Below are 22816 nucleotides of genomic sequence, written 5' to 3'. Positions count from 1 at the left end.
GGAGATAATGAAATCCTTACAGAAAATGGATCTGAGCCCGAATAGAGCCTATTTAGAAGAAGAAGAAGAAGAAGAAGAAGAAGAAGAAGAAGAAGAAGAAGAAGAAGAAGAAGAAGAAGAAGAAGAAGAAGAAGAAGAAGAAGAAGAAGAAGAAGAAGAGTTTGGATTTATATTCCCCCTTTCTCTCCTGTAGGAGACTCAAAGGGGCTTACAATCTCCTTGCCCTTCCCCCCTCACAACAAACACCCTGTGAGGTAGGTGGGGCTGAGAGAGCTCCAAGAAGCTGTGACTAGCCCAAGGTCACCCAGCTGGCGTGTGTGGGAGTGTACAGGCTAATCTGAATTCCCCAGATAAGCCTCCACAGCTCAGGCGGCAGAGCTGGGAATCAAACCCGGTTCCTCCAGATTAGATAGACGAGCTCTTAACCTCCTACACCACTGCTGCTCCTTTAGACCATTCTATTCAACCAACAGCAGTCTAAAAACCAAGAGTGACAAGAAAGGATACTATTCATAGGCAGAGGAGTGTAGAGAGTAAAACGTACCTGTAATATTAGCTAAATAGTATTTGGCCTGGTGGTGAAAAGTGCTGTCAAGTCCCAGTCGACTTACGACAACGCTGGGATTTTCAAGGCAAGAGACTATTGGAGGTGTTTTGTCATTGCCTGCCTTGGCCTAGCGACCCTGGACTTCCTTGGTGGTCGCTCATCCAAATACTAACCCGAGCCAATCCTGCTTAAATTCCAAGACCTGGCAAGATTGGGCCACTCTTGGCCATTCAGGTCAAGGGACGTATTTGGTCAACATAAAGCGATCTCTGGATGAAGTTAAACGTAATTCAACAAGAACAGACTTGTGGCAGCAGTGGCGTAGGAGGTTAAGAGCTCATGTATCTAATCTGGAGGAACCGGGTTTGATTCCCAGCTGCCGCCTGAGCTGTGGAGGCTTATCTGGGGAATTCAGATTAGCCTGTACACTCCCACACACGCCAGCTGGGTGACCTTGGGCTAGTCACAGCTTCTCTGAGCTCTCTCAGCCCCACTTACCTCACAGGGTGTTTGTTGTGAGGGGGGAAGGGCAAGGAGATTGTAAGCCCCTTTGAGTCTCCTTCAGGAGAGAAAGGGGGGATATAAATCCTCCTCCTCCTCCTCCTGCCGCCGCCGCTGCCGCCATCTTTATCCAAATCCTTAAATAGTGAATTGCTAACAACGGTGGCAGAACAGAAATCTGTTCTTGCGGAATTACACATAACTTAGGTTCTTTGTAGGAAATGAGGGGCAACAATATGAGAAACTGAACAAGCAACAATAATGCAAACATAAGCTTCAGCTTTTTCCAAATGTAGTCGATTCACAGAATCAGAGAAACAGAATTTGAAAACTGAGCTAAGATGCACACAAGAAACTTCAAACGTCGACATTTCATTTTACAATAATTTATTCCATCTTTACAGTGTTTTGATCGCACACTACTTCTTCCGAAAAAGCACATTCTTTTATTTTACGACAAGTAAAAATGAAAGACAAGGACACCCCCCCCCCCCCCGCCTTCTAAAATATCATTATCAATAAAGAATCTCTGGTCAGCCCTGGTTAGTGCTTGGATGGGAAGGAATTCCAGGGCTGTCGATACAACCCCTTGCCTTGAAAACCCTGTGGGGCTGCCATTATTTGGTTGCAACCTGACAACATTTTACCTACACACAGTGCATATCTGAGAGTCTGGATTGCGGTGGCTAATGAACCCATGGCTAAATCCATTAACTTTCTTCACCCTGCAGTCAAGGGCTGTCATTCAATTAATTCCATTCTATGGGCCAAAAGTATCTTTTAATATATATGACAGCTCTGTAAAGTATTAAGAAGCATGGCTTATACCGTATATACTTGTGTATAAGTCAACCCGAATGTAAGTCGAGGCACCTAATTTTACCACAAAAAACTGGGAAAACTTATTGACTAGAGTATAAGTCTAGGGTGGGAAATGCAGCGCTATTTGGGGGTCTCTGCCACTGACCCCCCCATATCGCCAATCCCAAGATCTCTGCCACCGACCTCTCCATCTCACAGCTTGTCCAGCTCACCCAGGTCGACTGGTTGTCACCTGCCGAGAGCCAGGGGCCAGCCGTTGCCGAGAAGAAGGCAGAGGCAGAGAAAGCGGCTGAAAGGGGGAAGGCAGAGATGAAGGCAGAGGGCAGCAAAGCAGAGAAGGAGGCTGAGAAACCGGCTGAAAGGGGGGAGGCAGAGAAGAAGGCAGAGGAGAGCGAAGACGGGAGAGGGGGAACGTCACACAAGAATTAAGTGGGACCCTCACTCGCGTATAAGTCGAGGGGGGCTTTTTCAGCACAAAAAAAGTGCTGAAAAAGTAGACTTAAACACGAGTATATAAGGTACTTTAGCAGGTCACTATACTAGACCCTTCTAGGCTGATTGCATGGCGGACCTGAGATCTAACTTCATGACATAACGTAATTGAAGTTGTAGCAGAACCCAAGGAAAGAAGTGCTTTGGTTTTGAATGTAAAAACATGCTAATTCTCAGATTGGGGACAGTCAGCTGATGATGGATGATCTTTAGGAATTATATTATTAATGGTGGCAGGGAGAAAGAGGAAGGCTAGTGCTTGGCCATGGGTGGTATGGAAAATGAATGAGTAAGGAATGAATGTGTAAGGGAAATTATATGGATGGGTACAGACTGCATCTGCTTTAAACATTGTTGGCTAACTTCAGTTTGAGCCAATGATGCAACAGAAATCTTCATCTTCATTCTACTTCCATTTTTTATTTTTATGCAGTAGTTTCCATCTGTACAAAAGAGAAGAAATGTTGCCATTTTGTACATCCTCTTTACACTGGCATACACTGAATACAAGTGGCTGGTGAGAGAATATGACAAAGAATTCAAACTGTTGCATACTCAAAAAGAACACTTTTATTTTATACTCCAAAATATGTTTCATGTAAAAGTCCAAAGGGGAAGGGAACGATTGAACAGCTGGTTTTAAAAGGCAAAGCCAACATCTGTGTGAGGAACAAAACTATATTTCTTGTTAGGTAATGCGGAACAAGAACTTGTAAAAGACACCCCCCCAAACAGGTAAGCACTAAGACGAGGACCATCAGACGAGGCCAAAACGTTCTGCTCTTTTTCTTTTCTTTGCCTGCAAATGGGAATTAAAAGAAAGGTGAAGTAAGACAAAAGGGGGATGGCAAACTGTGAGCAAATGTTTAGACACACAGGAAGGAACGGCGTGTAAAAGAAGTGTCGCACTGTTAGTTCACGGAAGTATTTTTCACATCACATTTCACAAGGGTCGCCACATTCACAACTGGGTCTCCGACCGGAGAAAGAAACTGAATTGTAAAAGCTCACGATAAAGTGGCCTGGTGGGGGCTTCCTCTTGCTGGGTACACAAGAGAGCCACGCTAGGAACAGTGACCACTTTACAGGCCTCGAAAGCCTTCCAGGCAACGAGGAGATGGGAAATGCAAAAGGCCAAAGGGTTAACACTCTTCTATTCATGGGGAAGGCAAGAGGGACACAGTCAAATGCATCAAATATACTCATGTGTCTCTGAGATATGCCTCTAAGTCAATACACCAGGGGCGTATAAATCTTAATTTTTACCAGGATAAATAGCCTGGAGGGTAACAGAAGTCCTAATCAAGAATCTCGAGGGGAAAGGTGCTGTTCAGCATATACAATACCAGAAAAAAGACCTTTTTGTTTCAGACGTAGTATCTAAGTGACCTAACGGAAAAGCATGGAATCCCTCAGACTAGAGTCCAAACGTCCCCTTCGCTTGAAGGGAACGGTCCATTGGTAGACTTACCCTGAAGGGGCCTTCTCCTGGACGGCGATGAGGGCATCCTGGATGGGTGATTTCCAACCTATACTCAGGGAGGCAGGACTTAATTGATGTCACTTCCTGTGTTGGGTTGGATCCTCCCCTTGATCCCCAGTCTCCGATTGACGTAGCAGTATAGCAGAACTTAGGATCTCAAAAGGTTTTAACAGGAAGAATGACAACAAGGTAAGGTAACATGTAGAACATAACACAGTGTGTGTGTGTGTGTGTGTGTGTGTGTGTGTGTGTGTGTGTGTGTGTGTGTGTGTGTGTGTGTGTGTGTGTGTGTGTGTGTGTGTGTGTGTGTGTGTGTGTGTGTGTGTGTGTGTATATATATATATATATATATATATATATATATATATATATATATATGTTCAAGGAACTCCAAGAATAATCCCAAGTCTATTTTGGGGTCTAACTATTAGAACTATGTAACTAAGAGAACTATGCAGCCTTTGTAGGAGACTATAGCATCAGGGAGGGCCAGGTTAGATGCCTCCTCCTTCGATCGGCCGGTCACAGGAGAAGGCCCCTTCAGGGTAAGTCTACCCAATGGACCGCTCTCCTGGAGGGGCGATCTCGGCATCCCTGGATGGGACCTCCCCGAAAGCAGTAAGTCCACTTTACCGGTGGGCAGTTAGTCTCCTAATATATGTTCCAAAAAACACCGGGTGCCAAAGGCTGTCTCATTGGCTGAAATGGTGTGTAATTTATAGTGCTCTAATGAAGGATGTGACTGATGACCCACGCACGCTTCTACAAATATCCTCTAGTGGGATGAGGGCGCCTAAACGCCATGCGTTAGCTGCGAAGGCGCGGACCTCGTGGAGATGTAAGCTGTGATACCCGAGTGGACCGGAGATTGAGGCTTTGTATGCCTCAGGAGTGATGCAGGCCTTTAGCGTGTAACTCAGAGATGCTTTGGACATTTACAGAGCCCCTAAGTTAGGGGGCATTAACATTAATGAAAAGGGACTCAGTAAGCTTCCTGATGGCTTCCAGTACGAATAATGAAAGGCTTTGGAGTGCTCTTCTGACATCGAGGTGATGCCAGAGTCTCTCCTTTGGGTGGATGATGGTGAAGGACAGAATGCTGGAATGATGATTTCTTGCTTGAGATGAAAGGCAGATGCCACTTTCGGGATGAAGCGTAGGGTCGGGCGCGCATGTGACTACTCTGTCCCTATGGAATACGCATTACAGTGCTGGGGAGTTGACTGACAGGGCTTGTATCTCCTCGGATATCCCTCCTGGCAGTAGTGATGGCAATGAGGAATAGTGAAGCTTCATACGGAGCCACTTAAGGCTTATGTCCTGGATAGGTTCAAAAAGGAGGTCTGGTAAGAGCAGACAGGGACCCGTGTTGAGTCTCCTAAGCTGAGGGGAATCTATGAATCACCGGAGGTTGCTTTTGGGAGCACTCCCTTTGAGGAACCTTACAAAATGTCTGGATGCCTGGTAAACTTGGGTAGGCCTTGGTATTTTTTTGCCATACAGTGGAAAAGGCAGCGGCTAACCGCCTCACGCTTCCAGGGTTGCACTCCTGAAGGCCTTTGTCAAATCCATGCTGCAGGTACTCAGGAGGACCTGTGGAATTGAGGGACGGAGTGGATCTTACGTTTGATTTCCTTGAGCCCAGGAGACAAAGTCCTTCCCAGGAGGAATTGTAAATACGCTGTGCGTGGAGGCCCCTTCTGGAAGCCGATGATGGTGGCGATGACCTGGTTGGAGTAGCCCCTTCCGTGCTGTGGGCTTGGCGCGTTCAAAGCCGAAGGCGGTCAGGACAGAACACCACCCGGGATTGGGGTGGTGTACAGGGCCTTGTGATAACATGTCGCTGGGTGTGGGCAAATGAAGAGGAGGAGAAGTTGCCAGTTGAAGAATTGACGAAAACCATGGACGTCTGGGCCACCATGGTGCCACTAGGATGACCTCTGCTTCCTCCATCCAGATTTTCCTGAGGAGCTTTGGCAACACCGGGGTTGGAGGGAAAGCGTAAAGCAGTTCCTTTGGCCACGGGCTGGTTAACGCATCTGTTCCCTGCGCCTGTGGGTGGAAGTACCTTGTGAAGAAGCGAGGTAGTTGGGCGTTGTGGGCTGAGGCGAAAAGGTCCATGGTGGGCTGACCCAATGACTGGGCAATTTGTAGGAAGATTCGGGGGTGGAGTCTCCACTCTGCCTCGATTATTGACTGACGACTCAGCCAATCTGCTTGGGTGTTGAGGTTTCCTTGTACATGTTCTGCCATGAGGGACTGCAGGTGTATCTCTGCCCAAGAGAGAATGGCTGTCGCTTCCTGATGAAGACGCCGGGATCGAGAACCCCCCTGATTGTTGATGTGGGCTTTGGCAGAGATGTTGTCGGTTCTGACTAGGAGGTGGCAGTTCTGGAGTTGCGGTTGAAAGTGATGAAGGGCCAGGAGGATGGCCCTCATCTCTAAGACATTGATCGGAAGGTGGGTTTGGAACGTTGGCCACACACCCTGTGCAATGTCCTCTTGGAGAGAGGCTCCCCATCCACGGAGGCTGGCATCCGTGAACAGCTGCGGTCTGTGAGGGTAAAGATAGACTTTGCCCCGGGATAGGTTTGTGCGCTTGGACCACCACCTTAGGCTGTCGCGTAGTTGCTTGTTGATCTGTAGGGATCTGTCTCTTTTCTGCATTATCTGGAACTGGTAGGGGCGAAGAAACAGCTGTAGTGTTCGTGCGTGGAATCTGCCCCATTGCAACATGTCTATGACAGAGATAAACAGTCCCATCAGTTTGGCCAGTTGAAGGAGAGAGGCCCTGTTGGCCGGAAGGAAGGTGTTTACCGACTTCTGAATTTTGCTTATCTTGGAGGGGGGAATGAAGAGACGATTGTGAAGGGTATCCACTATAGCCCCCAGGTGCTCCATTCGAGTTGATGGGTTCAAGGAGCTCTTCTGTAGATTGACTAGGAACCCATGTTGGCGGAGAGTGAGCATAACTATCTGTAGGTCCTTGAGTGCCTGTTCTCGGGACCGGGACCGGACTAAGATGTCGTCTAAATAGGGGTGTATATGAATGCCCCGTTCCCGAAGGCCCATGATGGGTGCTAGAAGGACCTTCGAGAAAACTCGGGGGGCAGAGGCGAGTCCGAATGGGAGAGAACTGTACTGGAAGTGGTCTTGTCACACTGCGAAACGAAGGAATCTTCTGTGTAGAGGATTGATGGGGACGTGCAGGTAGGCCTCCGTGAGGTCCAGGGATGTTAGGTAGTCGCCTGGACGGAGTGCCTCCACGATGGACCGGAGGGTCTCCATCTTGAACCTGCGCAGACGGATGAATCTGTTCACATAGCGGAGGTTTAGAATGGCACGCCAGTCGCCGTTCCTCTTGGGAACGGTGAAGAAATGTGAATAGACACCGCATGAACGTTCGGAGATGGGTACAGGTTCGATTGCTTGAATTCGCAGCAGGTGCTGGATTGCCTGTTGGGTTCTTTTTAGTTTGTCTGGATTGCATTGAAGGGGGTATGTTCGGAACCTGGACCTTGGAAGGATGGAGAATTCTAGAAGATATCCGGAGGAGACGACCTCCTTGGTCCACTTGTCTACGTGGTCGCCTGTCCACTGGTGGTGAAAATGTTGAAGGCGGCCTCCTACCGGGACCTGAAGATAGTCAGGTTCTGGATGTTCGATCATTCTGGAATTGTCTCGCCCCTCTGCCCTGTTGTCGGTTGTAGGGGCGAAAGGAACTATTGAAGGTGTTACGTCTGCGAAATGTTTGTTGTTGTTGTTGCTGTGGTTGCTGTTGCGAAAACCAACGTTTACCGTCCCTGGGCGGCCTGGCAAGGGTACGTTGCGTTCGGAAGGTGGTGTAGGGTCTAAAGGACGAAGAAGACTGATCAGACCTGACATATCTAGGCATGGACTTCTTGTTGCCCTTAGTTTCTACTAGGACGGCGTCAAGTTCTTTCCCGAAGAGGCGGGAACCGAAGTAATCATATGTGGAGACCACCTGTTTGGAGTGGAAGTCGGCTGACCATGCTTTCAACCAGGCCTGTCTCCTGACCACGGTGCCGAGTGCGAGGGCTCGAGAAGTTAGCATTAAGGCGTCGAAGGTGGAGTCTGCCCAATAGGAGACTGCTTTCAGTACCCTTTCCACGCCTTCTCTTAGGCCTTGGGCCTCTGGGGGAAGCATAAGCAGAAGACGACGTAACCACACGATGGTGGCTCTGGCCATGGTGGAAGAGGGGGCAAGGGCCCTGATAGACAGGGCTAGCCTATCATGGATCCGTTTCAGGAAAACTTCCGCTCTGCGATCTGTTGGGTCTTTCAGATTGCCTTCCCCATCTTTGGTGACGAAGCCGCCAGACTGGAGCGCTACAACAGGGGCGTCGACTAGGGGAGTCTTGATGCTGTTGTGGATATGCTCGGGGAGTACATAGAGGCTCTTGAGAAATGAAGGGCAGCTCTTACTGGCCTCTAGGTTAAGCCACTCTCTTTTTATTCTCCTTTCGAAGAACTCTGGTAATGGGAAGGCTGGGGGGGGGGTCCTCCGATTGGGGGAGTATTCCCTTCTTTCCCTTGGGGCAGCCCTTGACTGTCTTTTTTGAGGTGGATGGGCCCTCGGGGTCCTCGGCATCTATGGGATCCTGCAATTCCAAAGCTGAGATAGCTTTGGCCATAAGGGGGGCAAGATCCTCTTTTTTGAATAGCCTAACGCACTGCTCACTGGGTTCCTCAAGGGTCTCCTCAGGCTCAGAAAAATGTTCTGAAGAGTCACCAATCTCCCCTTCGCTGACACCCTCCTCCTCGGGTAAATTAAGGGGGTCCCTATAAGCAGGGGTGGGAGGGGGGGTGCTGCGAGATCTGGAGGAAGAGCTTGAATGGTGCCTGGGTCTGTGTGCTTTCTTGGTATGAGAGTGCTTTTTTCCCTTTTGCTTTAAGGCTTTTTTGTTTTTGTCATGCTGTAAAATCTCCTCCCTCATGGCTGTTCTGAAAAGCCCCATTAGTGACTCAGGGGAGGTGTTAGCCCAGGAGGACGGATCTGAGAGATTGGGGGCCAAATTGGTGGCTAGATTGGGATGAGAGAGCCCCTCCCTCCCCATGTCCCTTCGATCTTGCCTGGATGAAGAAGGGGAGGAATCCTCAGAAAGGGCTTGACCCTGCTGTGGCTGGCCTTGAGAGTCGGCCACGCCCCCCAGCTCCGTTTCGCGGCTTTCTTCAATGGCCGCGATTGGGGCCCGAAACTGCTCTGCTATTTCTCCTGGGATGCGAGGTGGAGCTTCACCATCCACGTCCCTGAGTGGGACGCTGGTGCTCCGCTTCTGTGTATGGGCTGCGGTAGGCTCCCGGCGCGCTTTCTTCTCGGCCGGGGCTTTCGCGCTCTTTTTCCCTCCTTTAGTTGCCGCAGTCGCGGCTCTTGAAGAGGAAGCACGCACCTCCTGTGAGGCTTCAGGGTCGTTGGGCTCCAGCAATCCCCTGCGGGTTGCCGCCCTAGTGCTTTCGGCTGCAGACTTGCCGAAGGAGTCTGGGGGGGGGGGAGAAGGAGCGCGCGTAAGAGCGCTGCTCAGTCATGTTGCCCTGGCCGCCTTGTGAATAATAGCTTGCGGCTGGGTGGGAGGGGGCTGGGAAGACAAAACAGGGGAATAGACAAACTTACAGTAAGGACTGGACACAAAGAGACACGAGGTAGGCAGAAAAGTACTGCTTGGGCTTGGAGCTCCAAACAAGCGCTGCACTGCTGCAGGCAGGAAGAAGACTGGGGATCAAGGGGAGGATCCAACCCAACACAGGAAGTGACATCAATTAAGTCCTGCCTCCCTGAGTATAGGTTGGAAATCACCCATCCAGGATGCCCGAGATCGCCTCCAGGAGGGGATCATTCTGCACAGCACGGCTGGTTCAACATCTGGCAAAAACACAAAGCATCAAGCCGTGTCTGAACCCTATTAAAGATGCCAAAGAAAATAAACTTCCTCTTTGTATTATCCAGGATTTATTCAAAGAAGGGAGTTTGGAGACCCAAATATTGCTTCCCTTTCAGAGGAAAGAAATCCACCCACAGAAAGAAACCCTCTAAGGACAGGGAGGATGGCCCAACATCATCCACAATTAGAATTAATACACAAAGGCCTTCCGTGTTGGAAGACGAAGGTCTAACTAAAATTAGTTCGTGATATATTGTTCAGAATGGTGCACTAGAAGATCCATAATGAGATAACCTGTTTGACTGTAAAAACTGAAGAAAACGTGCTACAAGAAGTGGTGGCAGACAATTGCTTGAAAAACTATAAAAATCCATAACAGATGGGGAAAATATTCAATAGGATGGAAAACAATGCTAGATTCTAGCTCGACTCTTCTGTAACCGGTTAAGAGTACTTGCACTTTTAAAGTTTTAAGAGAAAACTCGGAGCAAAGAAGTGATTTGAACTTGATAACACAGATTTTACAAGCTAAAATCAAAGTCAGCGAAAAAAAATCACTGCTTCTCTCCTTTTTCCTTGCCAATAATTTCAGTAAGGAGTCGCCTTGCAAGAGGGAGGCAATCCATACATTCAGAGTGACATTAATTACTCCTCCCTCCCTCCCTCCCTCCCTCCCTCCCTCCCTCCCTCCTCCAAGTTAATGGACAAAAAGCTAGATCTGCTGGCCCAGATTCAAATTCCAGTTCAGCCACAAAGCCAACTTGCAGGTTTTGGACAAAGCACAAAGGTCGATTGTACTCATGAGGATAGGACAGAAAGTCCACAAGTTATAAAAATTTAAATACAGTAGAACCTCGGTTTTCATTGCCTTCGGTTTTCATCAGTTTCCATCGATTTTTCCAGTGAAAAATTTGTCTCGGTTTTCATCGATTTGCCTCGGTTTTCATCGATTTGCAGTAAGGTGCAGGGGTTTGTGGAGAAAAATCACCCGGACAAAGCTGTTGCAGGCCATGTCTGCAACTTACTTAATGACAATGTCTTGCCCCATTTCAGACAAATCTTAAAGAGGCATCAGAAACAAACCTCTTTGGACAGCTTTCTGGTGCGACATTGGTCCACTGGCTCTGAAGCTGGTCCTATTGTTTGTTACTGTTTTCAGCATTAAACACTATGTTTATTCACCAAAACATGTGTTTTTGGTATGTTTTTTGGAGTGCCTAGAACGGATTAATTCGATTTATACTGATTCCTATGGAGAAGTTTGCCTCGGTTTTCATCAGTTTCGGTTTTCATCGATTCTTTTTGGACGGATTACCAACCAAAACCGAGGTTCCGCTGTAGTGGTAAAATAGGCAACAAATAAGCAGCAATTTTCAAGGTCATCTTCTACCCCTGTTCAGGGACCTAGAAAGTGACTGAGATCACAAGGCAGGGGAGGAGAAATGCATACGAGGGAGTGCTATTTTGCAGAGTGCTTGGCATTCTTAGCCATTTTCTGTAGAAAATATTCCTAACTGTATTGTCGAAAGCTTTCACGGCCGGAATCACTTGGGTGCTGTGTGGTTTCCGGGCTGTATGGCCGTGTTCTAGCAGCATTCTCTCCTGACGTTTCGCCTGCATCTGTGGCTGGCATCTTCAGAGGATCCTCTGAAGATGCCAGCCACAAATCCCAGCAGGAACATGCGTCACTACTAAACAATGACTCCTTTCATTTTCCGAAGCTCCCAACTTCATCTAACCTAACTGCTGCCCAGGCCATTATAAAAACATAACCTGTCCCTCATCATCTTTACCTCTGAGTCCTCTGTGGTTGCTGCCCCAGCTGAGCTTGTTATAATACCAAATCTCTCCTTCCTCTTTTTGAGCTTCTCATCATCTTCAGTCTAAAAGATAGGAAGAAAAAAAAATTCAGTTGCCTTTCAGATCCATTGAACTGCTGATTTTCTTGCTTTCTTTGCTCTCTCCCAAACAGAGAAGTTTTAGAAGACTGCATAGTTCTCAGAACCAGATGATCACTTAAATAATAAAGTACTCTCTACTTCCAGAGAGACTGTACATCTGTCAGGTCTGTAATGTAAAGCAAGTCTGGTCTCTCTGTTTCAGTGTCCTGTGTTCAGATTTCCCCAAAGTCTATTCTTTTCTTGGTACACCCCCAATATGTAATGCATACGTACACTTACATAATCATACACACATAATTATATATACATGAACATATACCACTGATTTTATCAGCTTGAGTTATAGTCTTTTTGACTGGCCCTGCTTATATGGATTTTATGCCACAGATATTTATGTCTCGGTTAATTGCAGTTATATCTAGTTTTTAAGATATCGTCCATTGGTTTTAAATTGCTTTTCTAATTGTTTTCATGGCTGCCATTTGGCTAATGTTTACAGTCTGATTAATTTTTATTGTTCTATCGTGCGGTTGTTTTAAGCTGGCTGCATCAAACAATTATCTGGAGAGGTGGCTAAAAAATAATGCAACTGCCTATCTAAACAGCCCTGCGAACATTTTTCTTTCTTGACAAACACTTCCCCCCCCCAGGCACTTTAATCACACAATTTCTCCTTTCTCTCCCCTGCTGGCCCACTCCTGTTGTTGTGGCAAGCCTTGGCCATTAAAAGCTGGAACTGACATCTGGAATAGCGTCGTGTAGCTCTTTCTACTCAGACAAATACTACGATGTCTACAAGTGTGCATTCCTCCGAGATTTACAAAACCTGTGGTCCTTTACAGCGAATAAGAAAAGGAAGGAAAGAGTGCAAACATTTTGACATCACTGTGCTGTATTTTTCTTGGGTACAAGCAATACCACCTTTCTTGGCTTTAAAGGACCATGACAGACACACAGAGCACTACGCCTATACCTGTGGGAGGTAGTTATGGGAGTGGGGTAGCTTGCCTGGTTCAAATGCTACTCGCACTGCATGATTGACAAATTACACGGTTAATTCATAAATGATCTCTGTGTCATTACTAGTCTTTTACGTTTTGTTCAGAAGACAAAAAGCCCCACTGAAATTGTTCAGTGCTATTCAACATCACAGAAGAGCCACCACAATGATCAATAGCACCTTGATGCAGTTGCTTTAAAAGAGAAAGCTAAGCGCTCAAAGCCAGTGCCTGAAGTTGAACGCAACACATCACCCCTAATAGGAAGAAATAAAAATAGGAATATATTCATGTTCTTCCATTGGTAGCTATGCTGGCTCAAACTAAAAAAAAACCCCTGTAAAATATCTATATACACATATAAGAGCTGTCAGAGTTATCAGGGAAAATTAAAACAGTAAATCATACAAATACCCTGACCTGGACCAAAAGCTACTGCTCCCCTCTGATGTAGCGCCCCATATGCTCCACAATTCTGTCCAAAGGATTCAGGGGCCTCTTAAGAAGAATTCTGGGTATAGTGTGAGTGTGTTTGAGTGGGTGGCGGCGGCAAGGGGTATTTATTGGAGATCAATACAGAATTCAGACCCCTGTAATCAGTACACAATCTTAAGGAGCTGTCTTTTTTCTTAACAAACAACACCGGTGCAGCATAAGTGCTCTTGGTTGCCTTTCAGATAAAGCCTCTCGCCAGGTTTTTATCCAGAAACGCCCGCAACTCAACCTCCTCCGTTGGACTCATCCTATAAATCCTTCCCTTGGGAAGTTTAGCACCCGGAATCAGTTCAATTTTACAGCCAGTTTCCCGGTGGGGTGGCAATTGGTCACACTCCTGTTCTTCAAACACCTTGGAGAGATCCCAATATTGCTTAGGCACTCCGGGCAGCTCCAGATGTGAAGCAACTTCTGAAGCCGAACCAGTATTAGTCATTTCAGGTGGGTCCCCTTCATGCATGCGAACCCCACAAGGCGGATCAGTAAAATGTACAATACGGGGAACCCATCGGATGGTGGGGTCGTGTGCTTCCAACCAGGACATACCCAGAACTATGGGATGTCTTGCCACTGGAGCCAAGATGAAACTGCGACGCTCTTAGTGTTCTGCACAGCGTAACAGTATGGGTTCAGTTTTAAAACGGGCCAGCCCTTCCCCTCCCAATGGGCTGCCATCCATTTGGGTGAATGGAATGGGTTTGGCTAAGGGGATACGTTCTAGTCCAAGTTCCTCTGCTATTTGCGGGTGCATAAGGTAGTGGGAACAACCAGAGTCCACAAGGGCTCGTGCAAGAATACGAGTGTTTTTGGCTGGATTGGTCAGGGTAGTCATTCAAGTAATGGGGGCGCCACCCTCACTCACCGCATCCTTCGGAGGCTCAGAGGTTTCAGGAACCACCGTAGAAAGACCGACTTCAGCTGGATCCTCGTTCTCCACCTCCGGAAAATCCAACTCCTCCACAGCCAAAGCTTTGGAAACACCTTGAGATGACTTCGGGGCAGCCAAACGATGTGGTGGTTTGGCAGCCGCCTTTTTAGGTGGGACCCCAGTACCGGGTTTAGCCTTCTTTGGGCAGTTGGCAGCCATGTGTCCAGGATCGTGACAGTATAAACAGAGACCCAACCGGTGTCATCGATCGGAGGTTGCTTCGGAGGTGGTGGTACTTCCAGCAGTTTTCTTTGCTGGCACCCTGATTTGTTTAGTGGTTGGGTTTTGGTTGCTGTTCCCTTAGAGTGATTAAGCTGGCCAGCTATGATACTACCGACCTCGATCCACTCTGCTATGGTACGAGGTTCATTGTTCATGACAGCCCATCGGCGAATCTCGGGATCCACGGCTTCATAAAAGTACTCACATTTCATGCAGTCGGGCCAGTCAGGAATCTTGCTGGCTGCAACCCGAAATTGACGGGCAAAATCAGCGAAGGGTCAATTACCCTGCCGGATGGTTTTCAAGGTTTTCCTCGCTTTGTCAACCACGTCTCTATCTTCGAATTGGAGGCGAAACCCTTGAAGTAATTCAGCCACTGAGTTCAATTCCTCAGCATCCAGTTCAAACAGTTCCACGAACCATTTAGCCACCTTCCCGTCTAGAACTGAGCCAATTTCCCGCACCTTTCCCCGTTCCGAATGATACATGTCATCATATTCCTGCATGTGGGCATCAAGTTGCAGTATAAAGTAGGGTAGCTTGGACTCTGTCCCATTGAAACGAGCCGGAATGCGAGGTCAAGGAAAACCATGTCCTGGAGGGGCTGGAGGGATTAGTGTGGCTTGAGGCAGCGGTACAGGTTGAGGCTGACATCTAGGCCACGATCCGCTGGGACGATCTTCTCTGGATTGTCGGACGGGCCGTTGAATTTCAGTTCGTGAACGAGCCTGACTTGACGCATCGCACTGGCGGTCCGACCTCATGGCGGCCTGGATGGTGAGTTCTTGTTGAAGTTCCACAGCAGCGACCCATTCCCGTGCTTCCATGTCGATCATCTCCCTTTCCTTCCGGAGAAGGACAGCTCGTTGTTTTTCCAAAGCCTCATGTTCCCGTTGAATCTGGATGCGCTCAGTATTTTGCGCAGCGGAACTTTCAGTTTGCCGCAGGTGCAATGCCCGTAATTGTTGCACTTCCCGGAGCAGTTCCTGCTTGGACTGCTCTGCTGCTTGTAACAATTCACGCTCCTGTTGCTTCCGATCCTTTTGGAGTTGAAGGTAGAGAGCTTCTCTTTCTCGATCAAATTCTTGCCGCAGTTGAAACCACTGATGAACACGATCATCAATAAAGGCTTCCCGGGCCTCTTGCCATTCCTGTTTAGCTCTTTCCAGAACTGCATGTTGCTCATGGAGGGTATATGCGTCAAGATCCTCACCAGGTCCCGACCAGCCTGGATCATCTGCATCTTCATGGTGCGACGAACTGGCTCCCGGAGGATCGGGAGGCTCGACCAGGTCATCCTCACCACAGGTCCCAGCAGGTAACGAGCCAGGGTGTGAAGCATCCATGTTCACCAAGTGGTCGTCGTCACCGTCATCTGCTACCTAACAGGTTTGCGCACCCCATGGGGGAGATTCCGATTCCGAAGATTCTCTGTGAGGGAGCTCCTGTCGAGTGGTCTTGGGTCAGGCCCCCGTACTTTGCCAATGACTGGTCACTGCGGGATCCTCAAAATAATGATCCAGGAACCTCTCCATCGACCCAGAAGTCGTACCATGAATGGTGGACAACCCGATTTCCTCGGTCACAACTCTCATGACCGGTTTGTAATCCATGCGGCGGCGCTTGGTAATGTGCATCTCCACAGGGGCACGATCCATGGCAGCCCCACCACCAGCATTGTCAGGTTCCCGATGCAAAGAGAGGCAATCTGTTGAAACGGTTCGGTGGGTAGCCATCAAGGTAGCCTGTTCGACCTGTTCCTGCAACCCGAGGAAAGCCACACTCCGGCTGAGACAAGGTCGGGATAAGGCAACCAAAGACAGAGGCTCTGTTCTCAGGTCAGAGTCCTCTGGAGTGGCGGAGTCAGGGGGAGAAGAGACAGGACCCTCTTTGGGGGCCTCTGTCCTAATTTCATATTCAGAGTTGGATGGACCCCTGAAACCCAGTTTATCCGGATCCGTGGGTGGCAGCCCACGGCGAGACATCAGGTAACTTTGTACAGCAGTCAAAAGTTACACTGAGAAGTGAGATCTTGCATAATGTTTCGAACCAGTAAAGTCCAGGCAAAAGTAACCGTTCTGAGTTCTATATTGAGCTGGCATTCTTAGTCAGATACAGACGATGCGAGATCCGGAGCCCCAGATCTCGGTCAACAGCTTTTACAGTGTCAAAGCAGGTTCCCACCAAGACAGTGTAAACAAGGCAGAGTTTCACACAGACCAGCAAGCAAGTAAGAGATAATCTAAAACAGCAAAATTCCCCTTCCCAGAAAGCTCAGGCAAGAACCTCTCAAGGTCGGAACGCACACACTCACCACAATCTTACACAGTGAAGCAAGCTAAGACTTTTCGCTGTATTGCTAGGTTTTATGAAATTCTAGCCGAATGCACAACTTCCCACATCCATTAAGGGCCCTGATAAATGTGGGTCTGAACTTTGCTATCAGCTGGTCACATTAAAAATGACCTAAGGGTGAGTATGAAAACCTGGGAGACGGTTCCCTTACGACTATACAAAGCTTGCCCGACCCTTCATAGCACGTCTTTGCAAATAACTTCTCATTACGAGCGCTCAGGTTTGATTCATCGACATTAATCCATCAAGAAGGCAACTCTGCTTTTTGAAAAAACAAACACAAAACAAAAATATCAGCCAACTCACAAAGCAATGCTGATGACATCACCGGGCAGCGGGCAACTTCTGTCACAGAAGTTGTGCTCAGCATCCCCTCAGCGAGCGCCTTCATTATGGCAACCCCTTGAATAAATGACACCATAGCAACCAGGCTCAGCTTTTATTAATTATGACATATTCCTCAGTTGCGACAACAGGAATTATTGAAACGTTTTAATAAATATGTAGCCATTTCTCAAGGGCTTCTGACAACAGCAGAGGTTGTGACCACAATGGCACGCAGATGCTCCTTCTGTGCACGCATAACATTTTGTAATTGTTAGTTCCTAATTCTCCCGTTTCTTTGGCCGCAGGAAACTTTGGATTTTCTGCTCCAGCATCTCTTCTAAGCCTTTTTTTTCTAAGGGCCGTTATGAAGATGGTAGAGTTGTACTCAATACGTGACTTTTACTGAAATGGATTTGGAGCACTCGTGGTATAGAGTAGGTTGGCTGGCAAATTTATTCAACCAGCAGGTGGAATGACAAAAAGAACGACAGAACAGTGTACAACGTGTTCTGGTGGGCTTTCCGGGCTGTGTGGCCGTGGCCTGGTGGATCTTGTTCCCAACGTTTTGCCTGCATATGTGGCTGGCATCTTCAGAGGTGTATCACAGAGGGAAGTCTGTTACACACTGTGTCCAGAGAGAAGGAAATGTTTGGGATATATATTGTCCATGTCCCAGGGTGGGGAACCAATCAGTAAGTGTTTAGGTGGAACTTGTTACGCAAAGATGTGGTTGATAGTATTGCATTGCGGGTGGGGCTTATCAGTCCAGGGAGTGATTCACATTTTCATGCCCTGGAGCAGCAATAGTATTGATGAATGCAAATCCTGTGTTTGGGTGGAGACCATTGTTCATGAACTTAGCATGCCCTTGGGGTTTGATTTTGGTGTTTTAAAGTACTGGTAGCCAAGCTTTGCTAATTTTCAAAGTCTCTTCTTTACTGTTGAAATTGTCTTGGTGTTTGTGAATTTCAATGGCCTCCCTGTGCAGTCTGACAAAGTAACCTGAATTGTCCAGAGTTTCAGTGTTTTCAAATAAAATGTTATGTCCAGTTTTGTTTAAGACATGTTCTGCAACTGTAGATTTTTCAGGATGGTTAAGCTGACAGTGTCTTTCGTGCTCCTTAATATGGGTTTGAATGCTGTGTTTTGTGGTTCCTATGTAAGCCTTTCCACAGCTGCAGGGTATGCGATAGACTCCAGCCACAGATGCAGGCAAAACGTTAGGAACAAGATCCACCAGACCACGGTCACACAGCTCGGAAAACCCACCAGAACACGTTGAATCCAGCCGTGAAAGCCTTCGACAATACAGTGTACAACATGCTTGGGCTTTCCTTGTAGGGATCTCTGAACTCCACTTCACTGTTAGTGTGCAGTGTTTCTGTCAGTTTCGAAACCTAAACTTACACCGAGGAATCCAGAGAGCCAATACTTGGTATGGTTGTCTGAATGGAAACTGCTTTTCCATGACTACTCTTAAGATGTGGTATCAAGGGACAGTTTCATTTTGAGCTCAGTTTTTGCAGGGTAGCGCCTTCAGAACACTTTGTTCAGATGAACAAAACTATAGTGGCCGGAGGGCGGCAGAAGAGAAGGTTATGCAATTATAAGGCCATTGTAAGTGATGACTAGAATCTTCAACTGAAGCTGATAACAGCTAGAGCAGGGGTCTGGAACCCTATGGCACTCCAGATGTTCATGGAATGCAATTCCCATCAGCCCCTGTTGGCCTTGCTGGCAGGGGCTGATGGGATTTGTAGTCCATTAACATCTGGAGAGCCGCAGGTTGCAGACCCGCTAGTGTATTTTAGTACTGACATATCAGGTGCCTTTACCAAAGAATAATATACCAGTCAGGTAATACTATGACCAAGGCCAGGCATGTTTTACGAGGATAACTGGCACACTGCTTCCCGTGTAGTCTTTTAAAGAAGAGCCGTGGGGATGTTTAAATGGCTAAAATGTACCAAGGTACATTTGACTACCAGGTAGAAAATATTTTTTTTAAAAAAAAAAACCACTTCAGCACATTGTTATGATTCGACATTTTCTCCCTTTTGTGCCGCAGCCAAAAAAAGAGGAAAAATGCACGAATAAAAGTAAATTACAAAACATTAAAAATAAGATAATACCGGGGATGAGGGTGGGACACGCAGCACGAACAACCAGATATTGTGCTGGCGGTGACCCCCAATGGGTTGCCAACAATGGACAAAACAACAGGGTTGGCGGTGGAAATATCGGAGGAGATGCTGTCCTTCCCGTGTTGAACTTCTACATTGCCATTTTCGTTGCCCCTCCTTAAATGTAGTTACTATTAGGTGTATACTATTAGGAATTGTTAGTGAATCAATTAGGCTATTTAGTTAGGGACTGTAGTTTTTCCCTATGTTAGTTGGACTAATGTCGGTACTAAGTAATTCAATAAGGTTATTCTTGCAGCAGTTATAGGGTAGTTTAGTTTCTCAGGGTAGTTTAGCTATTGGAAATGTTTATATTGTATTGTTATTGGTTGTCTTGTTAAAGTTGCTCCTTGGTTATGTATTGCTATGAAGTTTTATATTGTATATTGATGCGTTGATAACATTGTTGAGATGTATCAATATACTTCTATTGGTTGTTGTGCTCTGATGTTGTTAAATTATTGATCCATTGTATGTGTTGATTTATTTAAGATACTAGGTATTGTATGGATTTAGCTGTATCTTTGTTAATGCTGCTGTTTAGGTTTTTGAAGTTATATAGCCTGTATTATCAAGTCGCCATCTGGAATTAGCTTATTAAGCCATATGTATTTATTATTGTTATTATGTATTTTGTTATATTGTTGGAATGTATTGTTTACTGTGTTGTTGGCTGCTCTGAGCCCTTTGGGGATAGGGCAGGGTACAAATACAATTGAAATGAAATGAAAAAATATAACGCTATCCCTGAGCGCTGATGTAAACTGAATGCTGATGTTTGGCGGTATGCTCTGAGTACAAGGATTGGTAAAATGATATATGCAGCAGGGCCTTCCTTGTGATGTATGCGTGATCATTTAAATTTTGCAAAATTGCACACTTTCTTCTGACTGATTAATCTGCCTGAGGAGAAGTCTGAGGTTTCCCTGTATTAATGCAAATACTTAACACAGCTTGAAGAACGTATGGTTACGCTGTTACTACTACACCATTAAAAAGTCTCCTGCTTTCTGGGACCACGGGAAGAAATATTTCAGAACGTTGTTTTTCATCTAGCAGTTTGAAACACACCAGAGCATGAAGCTTTCTGCTGAACCAAGTGCCTCCCAGTTCACGCAGAAAGCAGAACTGCACAGCGCAGCAAAACGGCGACATGTTATTTACACGCACTCCGGTGCAGCTGGCTCAGTTAACAACCCCAAACTCACATTATTTACATCGTTGATGACAACCTAGCCTGTACCTTTATGGCATAAAGGCAACTTGGGAACGAGGGGGGAAAGAATCAGTCACACAGCAACTTTAATGGATGAACTGATGTTGTAGGGCATGTAAAATACTGCAGCTGAGCTGAAGTTTTTATTTATTTTTCCAGTAACTTCGTATAATCACCCCCCCCCTGCCCTGAAGGGAAAGTGTGTAACAATCCCACTAAATCAACACTGTTCTAATGTTCTCACTCACTTGACCCCCTGGCACACCAGTGTCAGATGCAAACACGCTTACAATAAACTTCACTCCATCTGTAGCTCCTCCCTGACAGGTTTTGATTCATGGGGTGCTAAAACCCATCTGAGGAAAATTACCTCTATCAAAACACAGCTATCTCAGCATCTATCAAGCTCTGCTATAGCCCCGGGGCATGCTGGATTATGCACACGGGCATTTATGTATGTGAAGGGGTGGGAGTTGACCTTTCCTGGGCTGTGGGACAGATAAATTTCTCGAAGCCTGTGATTTCCAGATTTCCCCTTTTACTGCTCGTGAAACAAATGGAACAAGTATTTGGGAAAAGATCCCAGCTAATAACATTTAACCATGTAAAATACTGTCCTTTATTCAAGAAATATCTCAAAGTTTGAAATCTAGGAAAGAGGCTGGCATTGTCCACCAATACTTTTAATTATGACAAATTAATCTCTGTCAGAAAAAAGATTTCACTTCTGTAGAACGTGAATGGTGGCAAATAAATGTTTTGCTGTAGTATGAATGGATTATGTTCTCCTCCCTAAATATAAGAAAAAGAAACAATTCTGAACACTGTTTGGAACTAGCTAAATAATACACACTAAAAAACAAGCGAATGCTCAACTTTTAGGAGAAGTAAGATTTTCAAGACTCAAGGGTCCGGTGTTTGGACCATCCACATAAATTTTCTTGCTACCCTTACAACCCCCATCTCCTAGTTCCCATACAACTGCTATTTCCAAATCTCTGTTGCCGTACAGTTCAATTATTGCAAAAGCTATACAGTCCATATGCACCTCCCCCCGCCCCCCAAGAAATATGCTTCATTTTATACTCAGTATAAAGCTTTAATTTCTTTGGAGTAGCATCTATACTTCTAAACATCTGGGCAACACCTGAATCTATTAAATAAGGCACAATTTACCTAAGATTCTAAAAGTATTACATTCCGATCACCATTGAGCGAGGGAGCAAATTTATGGGTAATTGTTGGAGAGAGAAGGTGGGGGATACTGCTCTGTCCACGCTGGCTGCCTTGTGCAATCTTCTCAACTGGAGCAGCAGTATGTTACGCTTGCAGTTCAGGACAGGAAACTTATAAATATAAATAAACATATATATATATTTAAATCTTATTAGCTAATAACCATAATGTTATGTTAATCATTCCATGTTTATTGACATTTCTTTTTTTTAATTTTATTTTATTTTATTAAATTTCTATACCGCCCTTCCCCAAAGGGCTCAGGGCGGTGTCCATCATCCATATAAACAATTAAAATCCAATTCACCCCCAATCCCAGTTAAAACCATATACAAATTATAAAATTCAAAGTTGAGATGGCGATTAAAATTGTTTCCCCTTCCCCATTCCTACCCCGCACAGGAGACCAGTTTTTCCACAGAAGTGAGATGTTATCCTGGCTGGCCAAATGCCTGGCGGAACAGGTCCGTTTTACAGGCCCTGCGGAAACTCTGTATGTCCCTTGGGGGTGATCTCACTTGAGAGCCTGTTCCACCAGGTAGGGGCCAGGGCTGTAAAAGCCCCTAGCCCTTGTGGAATTGCTTGCCGGATCACTTTGGGGCCAGGGATCACCAGAAGGTCCGCCTCCGAGGAGCGGAGGGGCCTATGAGGCCGATATAGGGAGAGACGGTCCACGTAGGTATACAGTCCCAAGGTACGAATAGCTTTAAAGGTCAAAACTAGAACCTTAAACATGACCTGGTACTCGATCGGCAGCCAGTGTAGTTGGTACAGGACCGGGGTAATCCGGTCCCTAATGAATATGTTCCCGCCAGCAACCTGGCTGCCGCGTGCACGAGCTTCAATTTCCAGATCATGTGGCTAAGGGTAAGCCAGCGATAGAGCGAGTTACAGTAGTCCTAACCTAGAGGTGAGCGTGGCATGGATCACTGGGGCCAGATCAGAGGCGGGGAAGGTAGGGGGGGAGCCAGTTGTCTAGCCTGCAGCAGATGGTAGAACGCCGCCTTAGCTGTCTGGGTGACCTGGGCAACCAACGATAGTGATGGGTCCAGTATCACCCCGAGGTTTTTGGCGGACGAGGCTAATGTTAATGCCTCGCCGTGCAGCGTAGGCAGACTAAAGGCCGCCGGACACTCCCCTCGACCTAGTCACATGACCTCCGTCTTTGTAGGATTCAACTTCAGCCGACTCGCACTCAACCAACCAGCCA

The 22816-nt window shown here is 46.7% G+C and overlaps 1 protein-coding gene across 4 annotated transcripts in view; it reads right to left on the bottom strand.

Annotated features, from left to right (window-relative positions):
* Positions 1 to 2762: 2762 nt before the first annotated feature.
* Positions 2763 to 22816, bottom strand: part of LOC125429600 (SAP domain containing ribonucleoprotein) — a 111607-nt gene continuing 91553 nt past the window's right edge. For 2 of the 4 annotated variants that reach the window (XM_048490844.1, XM_048490846.1), the window contains 2 exons: positions 11539 to 11628; positions 2763 to 3161 (listed from right to left, as the gene is read on the bottom strand). In XM_048490844.1, the coding sequence (XP_048346801.1) occupies positions 3120 to 3161; positions 11539 to 11628 (132 nt within the window). In that variant the 3' untranslated portion in view covers positions 2763 to 3119. Of the gene's footprint in view, positions 3162 to 11484; positions 11629 to 22816 lie in introns of those variants that run through there. The other 2 variants (XM_048490843.1, XM_048490845.1) reach the window with 1 other exon arrangement.

Source organism: Sphaerodactylus townsendi, linkage group LG03, assembly GCF_021028975.2.
Source record: "Sphaerodactylus townsendi isolate TG3544 linkage group LG03, MPM_Stown_v2.3, whole genome shotgun sequence".
NCBI lineage: Eukaryota > Metazoa > Chordata > Lepidosauria > Squamata > Sphaerodactylidae > Sphaerodactylus > Sphaerodactylus townsendi.
The sequence above is the reverse complement of the archived record's forward strand: the minus strand, read 5'-3'. Positions and strand labels throughout refer to the sequence as shown.